This window comes from Pseudopipra pipra, chromosome 7, assembly GCF_036250125.1.
Source record: "Pseudopipra pipra isolate bDixPip1 chromosome 7, bDixPip1.hap1, whole genome shotgun sequence".
Taxonomy (NCBI): Eukaryota; Metazoa; Chordata; class Aves; order Passeriformes; family Pipridae; genus Pseudopipra; species Pseudopipra pipra.
The window spans coordinates 7,737,149-7,750,839 of NC_087555.1; the positions used below are offsets into that span (position 1 = coordinate 7,737,149).

The following is a 13,691-nucleotide window of genomic DNA, read 5'->3' on the forward strand; positions in this document are numbered from 1 at the left end:
CTTGCGCGCCCCACTGCATCCAAACAGGGAGCGGGTCAATAGATACTAATTAACATCACAATGAGACCCTGTTCCCGGGCTAGTCAGTACAGTCATGCCAGGAACTCAAACACTGCTCGGATCTGGATATTTTCTTCTCCAGAAGGATGAAGTTGCATAAAAAGATGTGGCCTGCTATGCAATGGAAATATGAAAAATGCAAGTGCTCAGCAGTGCCAATACCCCCTAAAAAATGCTGGTTTACCAGAAAACCACTGTGTGGGAAATGTCCCTGGTGCAGGTCCACAGAATAATTTCCAAGTAATCCATTGGCCTGGGAACTGAGTCTCTTTAGGGAAACTCTCCTCCATCAGCTCACTGGTGTGTGTAACAGCAAAGAGATTTCTTTTTTCTTCTTTTTTTCCTCCTCTTTTCTTTTTCCTCTTTCAAAGCAGTTTGTTGGGTTTATTCCTACTCTCAAAGGAGACTGTAGCAGTTCAGATCCAGAAATCACCATCGCTTCTAGCGATTCTCTGCTTTGGGAAGGACAATTAAACCTGCCTGCCCACAGTTCCCTCCCCCATCCTACAGCCATGAATAAAGGCTCCCAAATCTTACAAACTCATGAAAAAGAGAAAACCCACACCCAGAACCACTCAGGCAGACACTATCACATGGAAGTGTTCCAAAAATGTGTAGATGTGGCACCTGGGGGCACAGTTTAGTGGTGGAGCTGGCAGTGTTAGCTTAATGGTTGGACTTGATCTTTATGATTCTATCTTGTAGAGCCAGACCATGTTATATGTGTGCCTAAGTCTGCCAGCACCTGCAGTGACCACATGTGCATGGGGTGGAAGTCAGGAACAGGGATGTAGAGGCAAAGTTACGTGTTTCCTAATAGCTGGAGGCTCAGATGGGTGTTGAGTCCAGTTGAGTTGGGGATCTGGGCACCCTCGTGGCAAAACAGGAGAGGCAAATGCCATAAGCTAAGCCTCTCCTGGGAAACCAGGTAGAGATGGATTTCAGGCTCCATTTCTGATTTTCAGTATTGCCAGACGATAAAATAATGGATTTCTGGGATATCTTCTTTAAGAGAAACATGCCTTCTAGCTGCAGGGCTACTCTCTTAAAAATAATAGTCACATGAGCTGCTGTCTTTGCAGTTCTTGGTAATCTTTTGTGAGACAACTGTGAACTGATATATAGGACATGTGGCCTGGACTTTCTCCAGCCATTCGTTTTACAATGTTTTAGCTGATAACTGGAAGTAAATCCATAATCAGAGTTCAACAAAACCGATGCATGAAGATAGTAGACAGTTGCTTCTAAAGACAATAAATGCCACTCCAACAAAACCAGCCAACACTCTCACTTTCCCGTCCTCATGTTCTTCCTGAGAAAGAAGTCCCTCCTCCTCCAAACCAAGGGGCAAAACCCCAACAATTTCTCCATGTATAACAATACCCAGCTTTCCAAACAGCTGCCCTAAGAGCTGCAGAGAGAACATGTGCCCAGACAAGGTGCTGCAATGATGCTTGGGGTGGTGGGTTGATTTACAATGGCAACAGCTCCAGCTTTGCTCCTCACTTCATGAACACTGAGGGGTGTTTTGGCTCCCATCAACACAGGGTCATCCCAAGCACCTGGCCAAGCTAGGGGAGTTTCCAAAAGCCAGGTGGAGTCAGACCAGGAGCATCCACCAGCAGCCCATCCTCCAGCCCATTTCCAAGCCACAGGCCAGGAGCTCACAGGACCCTTATCCACAGGATCATAACAAAAACAGGAGCTCCAACAAACATGTTGCTGCTGACCTTAGGAATTTCACAGCGGCCTCTGCTCTCCCCCCATCCTCCTGCAATCATCTCCCAGTCATGAGATCTCTCAGAGCTGGGATGGCATTCCTTTTGCCTTCAGTTTCTTGGCAGTTTTACAATGACATCTTACCATCCCCATCACGGTGGAGAAGAACAAGCAGGGCAGGGAAGGGGTGTTACAATGGCACTGCTATTTCTCTATGTGACTCATGAGGGATTGCTGTGGCTTTCATCTATTAATAGGACAGTTCAATTATGTTATGGCATGGCCAAAGCTCATTTTGAATGACCCTGTATTGGTTTTCTGTGGCCAGTGACTCTGTGGGGGAAGACCCACGATAGAGCAGACTGTGCCTGAAGGACTGAACCCCATGGAAAAAATGACCCACATTCCAGCAGCTCATGAAGAATTGTTGCCCATGGGAGGGACTCCATGGAGAGCAGGGGAAGGACTCCTCTCTCTGAGTGGCAGAAACAACTGGTGATGAACTGATCATAACCCCCATTCCCCATCTCCCTGCACTGCTGGGGGGGCAGATGTTTTTAGGATTTATTTTACTTCTCATTATCCTGCTCTATCATTATCTATTAGTAATAGATTTAATGAATATCCCCACTTCAAGTCTGTTTTGCTTGGGATGGTAATCAGTGAGTGATCTCTCACAGTCCTTATCTCAACTCATGAACTCTTCATTATGTTTTCTCTCCTCTGTCCAGCTGCAGAGGGGAGTGAGAGAGTGGCTTTGGTGGGTACCTGGCATCCAGCCAGGGTCAACCCACTACAGACCCCAACAACCTCACTTACAGCAAATGGCCACTCAATTTAATTATTGTGGATAACAATGCTCTGACATCTGTTGCAATTAGAAAACTGCTATCAAGGAAGTCTTGAAAACAAAGTTTGTGGAGTATCAGTTATAGGGTAGAAGCTGTAAGAACATATTCCCTAACCATGTAGAAATTATGGAGTCCTCACAGCCCCCATAGCCCTCAGAGCCTCCACAGCCCTCACAGGCCCCCTCAGACTCCAAAGCCCTTTCAGATCCCATTGCCCTCACTGTTCTCATAGACCCTTTAACCCTCACTGACCTCGCTGACCCCATACCCCTCACAGACCCCATACCCCTCAGAGCCTCCATAATCCTCACAGACCTCAGATCCCATAGCCCTTACTGCCCTCATAGCACCCATAGACCTCCCAGACCCCACAGACCTCACAGCCACCAGGGCCATCACAGCCCCCAGGGACTTCTCAGCCCCTCACAGCTCCCAGAACCAGGGGGTGTCTGGGCACAGCCAGAGCCTGAGCAGACACCTCACTCATCCCCAGGTGACAGCACCATGGTGTGTCCATGCCAGATGTGCCCTTCCTGCCCTTCTGCACCCTCATGGGAATCCTGGGCTTGCTCTGCGTGGCCCTGGTGGGCATCTGGTGCCACCACTGGTGGGGGTGCTTTTCCCTGGATGGTGGTACCCAGACATTCAACTGCCACTTGATGCTGATGTTTTCTATTTTAGAGGAGGGGATCACATTTCTTTTGAGGTGTGGGGTCATAATCCCTCTCTTGGTTAGGGAAAGTAATTTTGAATCCACACGTTGGTTGGTCTTGGTGAATTTATTTGCTTTTCCTAGTATACAGTGCTCTCGTGTGAACTGCTGTTGCTCCAGTGGGAATGGAAAAGCCAAGCTCCAGAGCTTTTGGTCCTGGTACCTTTTCTGTCCTGACACGTTTCGGTTGAGAATTGTGACAGGACGTTTTCACCTCCGGAGCTGCATTTTGGGTTGTTTGTTACGTACACACCGCCACCTCGTGGAGCTGGTGAACAGCGACAGTGGGAACGTCGGCGTGTCCTTGAAAAAGACGTAAATGTACCGGGCTTATCCAAATGGGAAGATCCAAAGTTGAAAACGTCCTCCCCAATCGCTGTCAAAGAAAATGTGCCAGAACAGAAGAATTTCACCGACCTTCCCTTCCATTTGCAAACTTGTATTTGCACCACAATCGAGTGGGAGTTACTTTTCCTTGCAGCCTGAGAACTGCACACACCACCATGGTACACGGCACTTTCAACCTCTGCCGTAGGTAGCGTGATGCACTTTCAGTCTTGCAGAGTCCAAAAGGTCCATCTACTTCTCACATAGGAAAACATGTCCAGCAAACTGCTCCATGGAAACTTTGAGGCTTTAGCAGAACCACCAAAGGCCAAGGGGACTTCGGGCACTTTCTCTTCTCACTGCATACCTGGGCAAGTGTTGCTGAGCACAAGGACCCTTTTTCCCCTCTTTCCCAATGCCTTCTGGAAACTGGGCACCAAAAAACACTGCTGGGCCTCCGTCTGTGACAACAGGAATTTTATATTCCCATGCTGGGGTAAAGGAAAGTGCTTGCAGAGAAAGGGTCTTCCTCGCAGGCTCATGTGGCCCCAGCACACACAGCTTCCCACATCAACTCTCCACAGAGCTCTGGCAGCGCAGAAACTGCTCCGCAGAGCAGGTTTGAAACGCCAGGCTTGAGATAGCGAGGCTGCTGTCATTCTTCATACCTCCGAGGGCTGGAACAGGGAGGAACAGAGCCAAGGTCAGAGCCTAGATCTGGGGTGACCTGAGAAACCCCTCCAGCCAGGGCCATCCCACCCGTGGCTGGCCACACAGTGGAGAACCCCTCTGCCCCAGCTCCATTCACTGGGCTTTCCCTGCAGAGAGGTGGAGACAGCTCGGGGAGGCAGCGCTTGCCATCAGACTCACCTCCACAGGGAACGCCATGGCAGGGAGCTCCCAGGGACACATCTCTTCACTGAGCAGCTCCAGGAGGCAGCACACAGTGCTGCAAAACCAGGGTGTGCAGATACAGACCATCTCCCTGGCAGGGGGAAAAAGGCACTGTCATCCCTGAGCTGGGTGACCAAACCTCTTCCGGGACTGACTCACAGAGGCCTGGTCTTTTCCAGCACCCTGGGAGGGGACAAGGGCACTTTGGGAGGTGGCTCCTCCTGTGCACCCGCCTCTCCCAGCCTTTTCCACTCTCAGCCATCCCTCGGTGACAAGGCCCTCTCACCCGTGACCATGGGCACTGTGTGTGGTGCCCCATGCACAGGCAGAAATGACAGGGGCAGTGGGGACAAGGGGGTCTCACCTGGCCAGCAGACCCACTGCGCAGTGGTGGGTGTCAGCGTTGAGCAGCGTGTCCCAGCCACACTTGCGTTCCAGTGCCATCACCACACCCTCACACCGCAGATGGCACAGCAGGGCTTGGATGGTCAGCACTGCAAACCTGTGTGCAGAGCAAAGCCCAGGTCATGCTGAGCCCTGGCCCCAGCCCCGAGGGCCTAGGAGGGACAGGAGGACTGGGGTGCAGCACCTGTTGGCGTTGGTGGGAAGGCTGTGTTGGTCCTGGCATTCCCTCCAGAAGGCGTCGTCCTCCTCCAGCCTATGCACTGCGTTGAAGAACACCTGGAAGAGCAGATGCACAAAGAGGCTGGGGAAACACTCCCTCACTGTACGTGGGCACCAGGGCAGCTGGAGGGCCGTCCACAGCGCCACGTTTGTCTGCAAAAAAGTGAAACAGCTGGAGACAGCGCTCAGTGCTGAGACATCCATGTGGCAAGGCCCGAGCGCGGGAGGGAGAGGCCAGGGGAGACACAGGAAGAGCACCTGGCCTGGTGCCCCTGAACCTGCCCCTAAGCCAGGTTTCCAGCCCAGTGCCTGAGGCAGGGAGATGCAGTGCTGGGGGAAGATGAAGAGCTGCCCTGGAGGCGATGTGGGAGTGAGCAAAGTCCAGTTCCAGAAACTCAGAGCCAGGGCAAAGACATCTGTTTCATCCCCATCAGGGGTGCACATGCTGCAGGCTGGCCAGCTTCCCAGGACAAGGGCAAGTATCTCGAGCACCGACTGTGCAGTCCGACTTGAGAAGATGATCGTCCTCCACATGGTCGCAGCAGCTCTGCAGGGTCAAACTCTGTGTCAGCAGGGTCTAAGCCACAGTGCCACGGCCTGGGCAGCTCCCAGTCCCAGGTGGCAAACCCACAGCACCCTGAGGAGCAAGGAGGGCGTGTGGGAGCAAGATCCGTGGCTGGCATGCCAGGGCTGGGAAACAGGGGAGTCAGAGGCTCCTGGAACTCTCAGCCTGACAGACACCTGGGATGGGCTCTACAGGCTGATGAGCTGGTGAGCCCTGAGCCCTCGAGGCAGGGGGGCCCCATACCTGTCACATGATGGGGCAGAGCGCAGCAGAGTCACCACCACATCCACGGGGTGTGCCTCGGCCAGATCCAGAAGAGTCTTGTCTAGACTGTGCTCAGGAGACACACTGGACGTGAGCCACCGGTGGATGTACCTCACGAAGGCTGGCACCTGCAGGGGGCACGGGGGAGATTTGCAGAGCTGCCAACTTGCCCAGCTTCTCCCAAGAAGTGCTTCCCTTCCCACCACACTGTGCTGGCCTCAAAGGCTGAGGGGGCCCAGCGGATCTGGCGTGAGGCGCTGCACAACCCCTGGGGGGCTTGAGCCCTGGCCACACGCTGCTTACTTTCTTGGGATTGGAGACACCATTTTCCACGAGCAAATCCAGCAGGGCAGCACTGGTTTCAGCATTGTGGAGGTCAGAGTTTGCCATGCCCCCAGTGCCCATGGCAATGGTCTCTTCCCTCCAAATGCACCTGGTGAATTCACAAACCATCTGCAGGAGAAAGGCAGGAAGAGCAGTGCCATGAGAATGTGCCATGGAGAGCTCCGACAGCAGTGCTCGGCTGAGCAGTGACAGCAGGCCCAGCCAGGGGGGAATGGCCTCAGGTACCTGTGCTGCCCTGCAGAAGCGGCCCCGGGCACGGTCCTGCTCCTCTGTTCAGTCTTGGCCTGGATCTGGCAAAGAGAGAGCCCGGTCAGAGCTGAGGGGCTGCAGCAGAGGACAGAGAACACAGCCCAGCCCTGCACTCCATCCCGGGCCAGCCCTAGGATGCCCAGTGCATGGAGCTGCCGGGGGATCAGTCCCAGCCCCTATTCCCTGCACCCTTTCTCTGGGCATGTCCACAGAGGATGGGATGGGAAGAGACTCAGCCGGCTGCAGCCACCAGTCCTGTGGCCCAGCTCTGCCACTCACCCTCCTGCAGGGGCTGGAACTGCTCCACATCCTCAGGGTGCTGTGCTGGGGCAGGCCCAGGGCGTTCCTCCTCCCCCTCCTTCAGCCAGGCCAGTTTGGGCACCCTGGGGGGTCTCTGCTCCATGCCTCTGTCTTGCTCCATGGTTTCCTGCAGGAGACATGGCACAGAAAAGCTCTGGGACACCAAGTCCTGCACAAGTGCCTTGAAAGCTCCTGCAACAGAGGAGGTTCTGGAAGGCTCCAGGTCATCAAGTCCCACAGTCTGGCCAGGAGGGGACATGAGGGAGTTGGAGAGCTGCCAGAGGGAGCAACTTGCCCAGTTTACCCCCGAGAAGTGCTTCCCTTCCCACCACACTGTGCTGGCCCCAAAGGCTGAGGGGGCCCAGCAGAAGGGACACACAATCCCCGGCCACAGGCTGCTTACTTGAGCAGAGACAACGCTCTCCTCAACAAAGTCCAGACTTGGAGCATCGGCCAGGCGCTGAACAGGTGAGCTGTCGGTGTTCATCAGCTCATCGGTCACCGCGGTGTCACAGGTTGCTGTGCCATCAGTTGACACGGTGCCGACAGCAGGCTTTGCCTTGAGCTCGTTCGGCGTGGGGTCAGGCTGTGCCATGACCTCGGTTGGTGTTACGCTGGTCTTTCTACGCCGAATGCCCAAGACTTTCAGAAAGGCCTGCAGGAAAACAAAGGGCAGGGAAGGGAGGAATGTGCCATGGAGAGCTCTGACAGCAGTGCTTGGCTGAGCAGTGACAGCAGGCCTAGCCCGGGGGGGGGAAATGGCTGTAGGTACCTGTGCCACCCTGTGGAAACAGCCATGGGCGCGGTCCTGCTCTTCTGTCTGGACCTGGCTTGGATCTGGCAAAGAGAGAGCGCGGTCAGAGCTGAGGGGCTGCAGCAGGGGCCAGAGAACACAGCCCAGCCCTGCCCTCCACAGGCAGGGCCAGCCCCAGGATGCCCAGTGCATGGAGCTGCCAGGGTTCAGCCCTGGCCCCTATTCCCTGCTCCCTTTCCCTGGGCATGTCCACAAAGGGTGGGATGGGAAGAGGCTCAGCCAGCTGCAGCCACCAGTCTTGTGGCCCAGCTCTGCCACTCACCCTCTTGCAGGGGCTGGAACTGCTCAACATCCTCAGGGTGCTGGGCTGGGGCAGGCCCAGGGCGTTCCTCCTCCCCCTCCTTCAGCCAGGCCAGCTTGGGCACCCTGGGGGGTCTCTGCTCCATGCCTCTGTCTTGCTCCATGGCTACCTGCAGGAGATATGGCACAGAAAAGCTCTGGTTCACCAAGTCCTGCAGAAGTGCCTTGAAAGCTTTTGCAACAGAGGAGGTTCCGGAAGGCTCCAGGTCATCAAGTCCCACAGTCTGGCCAGGAGGGGACATGAGGGAGTTGGAGAGCTGCCAGAGGGAGCAACTTGCCCAGTTTACCCCCGAGAAGTGCTTCCCTTCCCACCACACTGTGCTGGCCTCAAAGGCTGAGGGGGCCCAGCAGAAGGGACACACAATCCCCGGCCACAGGCTGCTTACTTGAGCAGAGACAACTCTCTCCTCAGCAAAGTCCAGACTTGGAGCATCGGCCAGGCGCTGAACAGGTGAGCTGTCGGTGTCCATCAGCTCATCGGTCACCGTGGTGTCACAGGTTGCTGTGCCATCAGTTGACACGGTGCCGACATCAGGCTTTGCCTTGAGCTCCTTCGGCGTGGGGTCAGGCTGTGCCATGACCTCGGTTGGTGTTATGCTGGTCTTTCTACGCCGAATGCCCAAGACTTTCAGAAAGGCCTGCAGGAAAACAAAGGGCAGGGAAGGGAGGAATGTGCCATGGAGAGCTCCAACAGCAGCGCTCGGCTGAGCAGTGACAGCAGGCCCAGCCAGGGGGGAATGGCTGTAGGTACCTGTGCCGCCCTGCGGAAGCGGCCCCGGGAGCGGTCCTGCTCTTCCTTCAGCACCTGGCCTGGATCTGGCAAAGAGAGAGCCCGGTCAGAGCTGAGGGGCTGCAGGAGGGGACAGAGAACACAGCCCAGCCCTGCCCTCCACAGGCAGGGCCAGCCCCAGGATGCCCAGTGTGTGGAGCTGCCAGGGTTCAGCCCTGGCCCCTATTCCCTGCTCCCTTTCCCTGGGCATGTCCACAAAGGGTGGGATGGGAAGAGGCTCAGCCAGCTGCAGCCACCAGTCCTGTGGCCCAGCTCTGCCACTCACCCTCTTGCAGGGGCTGGAACTGCTCAACATCCTCAGGGTGCTGGGCTGGGGCAGGCCCAGGGCTTTCCTCCTCCCCCTCCTTCAGCCAGGCCAGCTTGGGCACCCTGGGGGGTCTCTGCTCCATGCCTCTGTCTTGCTCCATGGCTACCTGCAGGAGACATGGCACAGAAAAGCTCTGGGTCACCAAGTCCTGCACAAGTGCCTTGAAAGCTCCTGCAACAGAGGAGGTTCTGGAAGGCTCCAGGTCATCAAGTCCCACAGTCTGGCCAGGAGGGGACATGAGGGAGTTGGAGAGCTGCCAGAGGGAGCAACTTGCCCAGTTTACCCCCGAGAAGTGCTTCCCTTCCCACCACACTGTGCTGGCCTCAAAGGCTGAGGGGGCCCAGCAGAAGGGCCACACAATCCCCGGCCACAGGCTGCTTACTTGAGCAGAGACAACTCTCTCCGCAACCAAGTCCAGACTTGGAGCATCGGCCAGGTGCAGAACAGGTGTGCTGTCGGTGTTCATCAGCTCATCGGTCACCGCGGTGTCACAGGTTGCTGTGCCATCAGTTGACACGGTGCCGACATCAGGCTTTGCCTTGAGCTCCTTCGGCGTGGGGTCAGGCTGTGCCATGACCTCGGTTGGTGTTCTCCCGGTCTTTCTACGCCGAATGCCCAAGACTTTCAGAAAGGCCTGCAGGAAAACAAAGGGCAGGGAAGGGAGGAATGTGCCATGGAGAGCTCCAACAGCAGTGCTCAGCTGAGCAGTGACAGCAGGCCCAGCCCAGGGGGGAATGGCTGTAGGTACCTGTGCTGCCCTGCTGAAGTGGCCATGGGCATGGTCCTGATCTTCTGTCTGGACCCGACCTTGATCTGGCAAAGAGAGAGAGCAGTCAGAGCTGAGGGGCTGCAGGAGGGAACAGAGAACACAGCCCAGCCCTGCACTCCACAGGCAGGACCAGCCCCAGGATGCCCAGTGCATGGAGCTGCCAGGGGATCAGTCCCGGCCCCTATTCCCTGCTCCCTTTCCCTGGGCATGTCCACAAAGGCTGGGATGGGAAGAGGCTCAGCCGGCTGCAGCCACCAGTCCTGTGGCCCAGCTCTGCCACTCACCCTCCTGCAGGGGCTGGACCTGCTGCATCTCTTCAGGCTGCTGTGCAGGGGCAGTCCCAGGGTCTCCGGTCTTCTTCTTCCTCCTGAGAACCCTGCACAGGCTGAAGCGTCTCCCTGCCATCCTACAGTTGGGCCTCAAGGGCACCTGCTGCAGGGATTGGAGACGCCAGGGAAAAGCTCTGGGGCACGAAGCCCCAGAGAATGGCCTCGATGGCACCTGCCGCAGGGATTGGAGACACCGCAGAAAAACTCCGGGTCACCAAGTCCCGCGGTCTGGCCTCGAGGGCGCTTGAACCACAGAGAAGACTCCAAACGCTCCGGATCAGTAAGGAACGAGTTGGCTGCACGGGGGCTCCGCACAGCACCGCTCTGTCCCGTCTGTCCCGTCGCACGCTCCGAGGAGCACTGAGGCGTGGCCACCTCACCACCAGTATTAAGTCATCACGTGTCACAAAGGGCCCTGTGACACCCTGCCCCGTGCCATCCATTGGCAATGCCCACCGTGTCACAAAGGGCCCTGTGACACACTGCCACGTGCCCTGGGGCCTCCCCCAGCCTGGCCAACCTGCCCCAGGTCGGAAGGAATCTGTTTTCCAAAGTATCTAAGACAGCTGGACATGAACTTTAGGCCCGGCTCAAAAACCAAGCAAACCCTCCCCTGCTGTGCCTGCCCACAGCAGCACAAGGAGCCCCCTCAGCTGCTGAGGCAGCCACAGTGGGAAGGCCACGGGGCCTCCACAGAAGCTGGCACGGGCTCCTTGGGAGAAGTCCTGCCTGGGGGCCCTCCCGAACACTGGGCTGTGACACACAGAAGGAACCTGTGGGCAAGGACACCAATGCTGCTCTGACCCCATTGGCCGGGGCTGCACCAAAATCAGCAGCTCTGGCAAGTCCCCGCCCAAGGAGACCTGCCACCGCCCCGAGTCCTGGCAGGACAAAGCTACACCCTTATGGTCCCATTAGCCAAAGGCACAAGCAGACATGAACCAAGATGGTACAGGTTTTTTAGATATTAAGATCAAATAACTGGTTTTCAGTGTTCTTTTTTGAGAGCACTGCTAATTAAGTTTGCATGAAATGATGACCAAATAAAAGAGAAAACTTAAACTGCTGTGGAGTCAGAGAGATATGTTCCATCAGCACATTCAGCATCTCTCAACTACCTCATGGCAGCTTCAAAGGATAGAAAACCAGCTTCTAGTTAGAAGGAAAATTTTCAGTTTAAAAATATTATTTCCCTTATGAACACTGGGAATGTTGTTAAAAGAGAATAAGAGTATATGTGTTTAGTTCACTAAAAAACAAAGAAAAACAAGAATGAAGAAGCAAAACTTATTTTTAATCTTACTTCAAAAACACAATGATGGACCAGTTATCCTATCACCAACTATGGCCAACAGCAGGTGTCAGGTATAGTTCAAACCTATACTGGTATTTTCCCACTGTCCAGATAGACAGAACTCATCTCTGTAGGTGACTTAGAATCAATCAGCCTATGTATAGTGTGGCTGAAAATAGTGACATGCACATGTTTTGTACCAAGAATAATTTAAATATTAGCTAAACAGATAATTCCTAAATGCCAGATTAGACACATTTTCATTTATTCATCTATATTCATTTATTTTCAATGAGTATTTCAGGAATGCAAAACAAAGGTGTTCTTTTAGGTATCTAATACTTAGTCGTTCTTTTGAAAATGCTATATTTTTAAAAAGCAGCAGAGTGGATTAAGAGAAAATAATCCCACCACTGACAAAAGCCAGATGGAAGCAAGAATGCAAAATATTTGTGTTAATAGCATTTTGCTGGAAAATCACAAACCTCTCTACAAAAAGTAAGATATTTGGTGCTCATACATGGAGTCTGTGAGCTGCAAAGGTTAGTGAAGAGAGCAATGCAACATCACAAAAAGCAACAATGAGGATGGCTGTGCAGGATACTGTGCTGCTCCTCCTGAAGGTTCTGTACTTTCTCTTCTCTGTGTTTGCTTACAAGCACATCCCATAAAACTGCCTTTACACCTGAACTAGTCTAAAGTTTCCAACATACAAATTAGTTTTGTTTTCAATTTGTCTCCTGAATCCATTATTCTACCATTACTGCTGTTATCCTGCAGGTGTAAACCCAGTTTAGAGTATTCCAGTTACTCCCATCCCCACCTTTCATGGCGTCATCTCTGGTATCAGCCCCAGCCGTGCATCACAATTCCCATTGCTCCCTGCTGAACAGTGAAGTTGAAAGAGCTACATGGGGGAATCAACAATATTTATGAGTACCAAACCTCTACATCGAAGCTGACCACCAAAAAGCCAAAAATAAACATTTATATCTCTATTGTTAAGCTTAAGCTTTAAAGCCTGGATCTCAGAATGATGGATCCTGTGTATTTCCCAGGAATTCTAGCAATTCTCTGCTTTGGGAAGGACAATGAAACCTGCCTGCCCACAGTTCCCTCCCCCATCATACAGCCATGAATAAAGGCTCCCAAATCTTACAAACTCATGAAAAAGAGAAAACCCACACCCAGAACCACTCAGGCAGACACTATCACCTGGAAGTGTTCCAAAAATGTGTAGATGTGGCACCTGGGGGCACAGTTTACTGGTGGAGCTGGCAGTGTTAGCTTAATGGTTGGACTTGATCTTTATGATTCTATCTTGTAGAGCCAGACCATGTTATATGTGTGCCTAAGTCTGCCAGCACCTGCAGTGACCACATGTGCATGGGGTGGAAGTCAGGAACAGGGGTGTAGAGGCAAAGTTACGTGTTTCCTAATAGCTGGAGGCTCAGATGGGTGTTGAGTCCAGTTGAGTTGGGGATCTGGGCACCCTCGTGGCAAAACAGGAGAGGCAAATGCCATAAGCTAAGCCTCTCCTGGGAAACCAGGTAGAGATGGATTTCAGGCTCCATTTCTGATTTTCAGTATTGCCAGACGATAAAATAATGGATTTCTGGGATATCTTCTTTAAGAGAAACATGCCTTCTAGCTGCAGGGCTACTCTCTTAAAAATAATAGTCACATGAGCTGCTCTTTGCAGTTCTTGGTAATCGTTTGTGAGACAACTGTGAACTGATATATAGGACATGTGGCCTGGACTTTCTCCAGCCATTCGTTTTACAAAGTTTTAGCTGATAACTGGAAGTAAATCCATAATCAGAGTTCAACAAAACAGATGCATGAAGATAGTAGACAGTTGCTTCTGAAGACAATAAATGCCACTCCAGCAAAACCAGCCAACACTCTCACTTTCCCGTCCTCATGTTCTTCCTGAGAAAGAAGTCCCTCCTCCTCCAAACCAAGGGGCAAAACCCCAACAATTTCTCCATGTATAACAATACCCAGCTTTCCAAACAGCTGCCCTAAGAGCTGCAGAGAGAACATGTGCCCAGACAAGGTGCTGCAATGATGCTTGGGGTGGTGGGTTGATTTACAATGGCAACAGCTCCAGCTTTGCTCCTCACTTCATGAACACTGAGGGGTGTTTTGGCTCCCATCAACACAGGGTCATCCCAA

General features: G+C 53.5%; 2 protein-coding genes and 1 long non-coding RNA gene across 3 annotated transcripts in view; 1 reads left to right on the top strand and 2 right to left on the bottom strand.

The window, feature by feature from the left end:
- Positions 1-4,473: 4,473 nt before the first annotated feature.
- LOC135417534 (uncharacterized) lies at positions 4,474-7,034 on the bottom strand. The gene is made up of 7 exons (XM_064661857.1): positions 6,890-7,034; positions 6,587-6,651; positions 6,320-6,469; positions 5,996-6,144; positions 5,153-5,734; positions 4,928-5,065; positions 4,474-4,618 (listed from the first exon to the last, which is right to left on the bottom strand). Exons 3-7 carry the CDS (start codon positions 6,467-6,469, stop codon positions 4,474-4,476), a joined length of 1,164 nt encoding a protein of 387 aa, XP_064517927.1. The 5' UTR covers positions 6,587-6,651; positions 6,890-7,034.
- LOC135417535 (uncharacterized) overlaps positions 6,635-13,691 on the bottom strand; it is a 73,055-nt gene continuing 65,998 nt past the window's right edge. The window contains exons 33-40 of the mRNA XM_064661858.1: positions 9,038-9,227; positions 8,776-8,840; positions 8,411-8,662; positions 7,987-8,134; positions 7,683-7,747; positions 7,314-7,565; positions 6,890-7,037; positions 6,635-6,651 (exon numbers count right to left, since the gene is read on the bottom strand). Of these exons, the coding sequence (XP_064517928.1) occupies positions 6,635-6,651; positions 6,890-7,037; positions 7,314-7,565; positions 7,683-7,747; positions 7,987-8,134; positions 8,411-8,662; positions 8,776-8,840; positions 9,038-9,227 (1,137 nt within the window). The remainder of the gene's footprint in view (positions 6,652-6,889; positions 7,038-7,313; positions 7,566-7,682; positions 7,748-7,986; positions 8,135-8,410; positions 8,663-8,775; positions 8,841-9,037; positions 9,228-13,691) is intronic.
- LOC135417599 (uncharacterized) lies at positions 11,876-12,511 on the top strand. The gene is made up of 2 exons (XR_010432126.1): positions 11,876-12,011; positions 12,294-12,511. It is a non-coding gene; the product is annotated as an uncharacterized LOC135417599 (long non-coding RNA).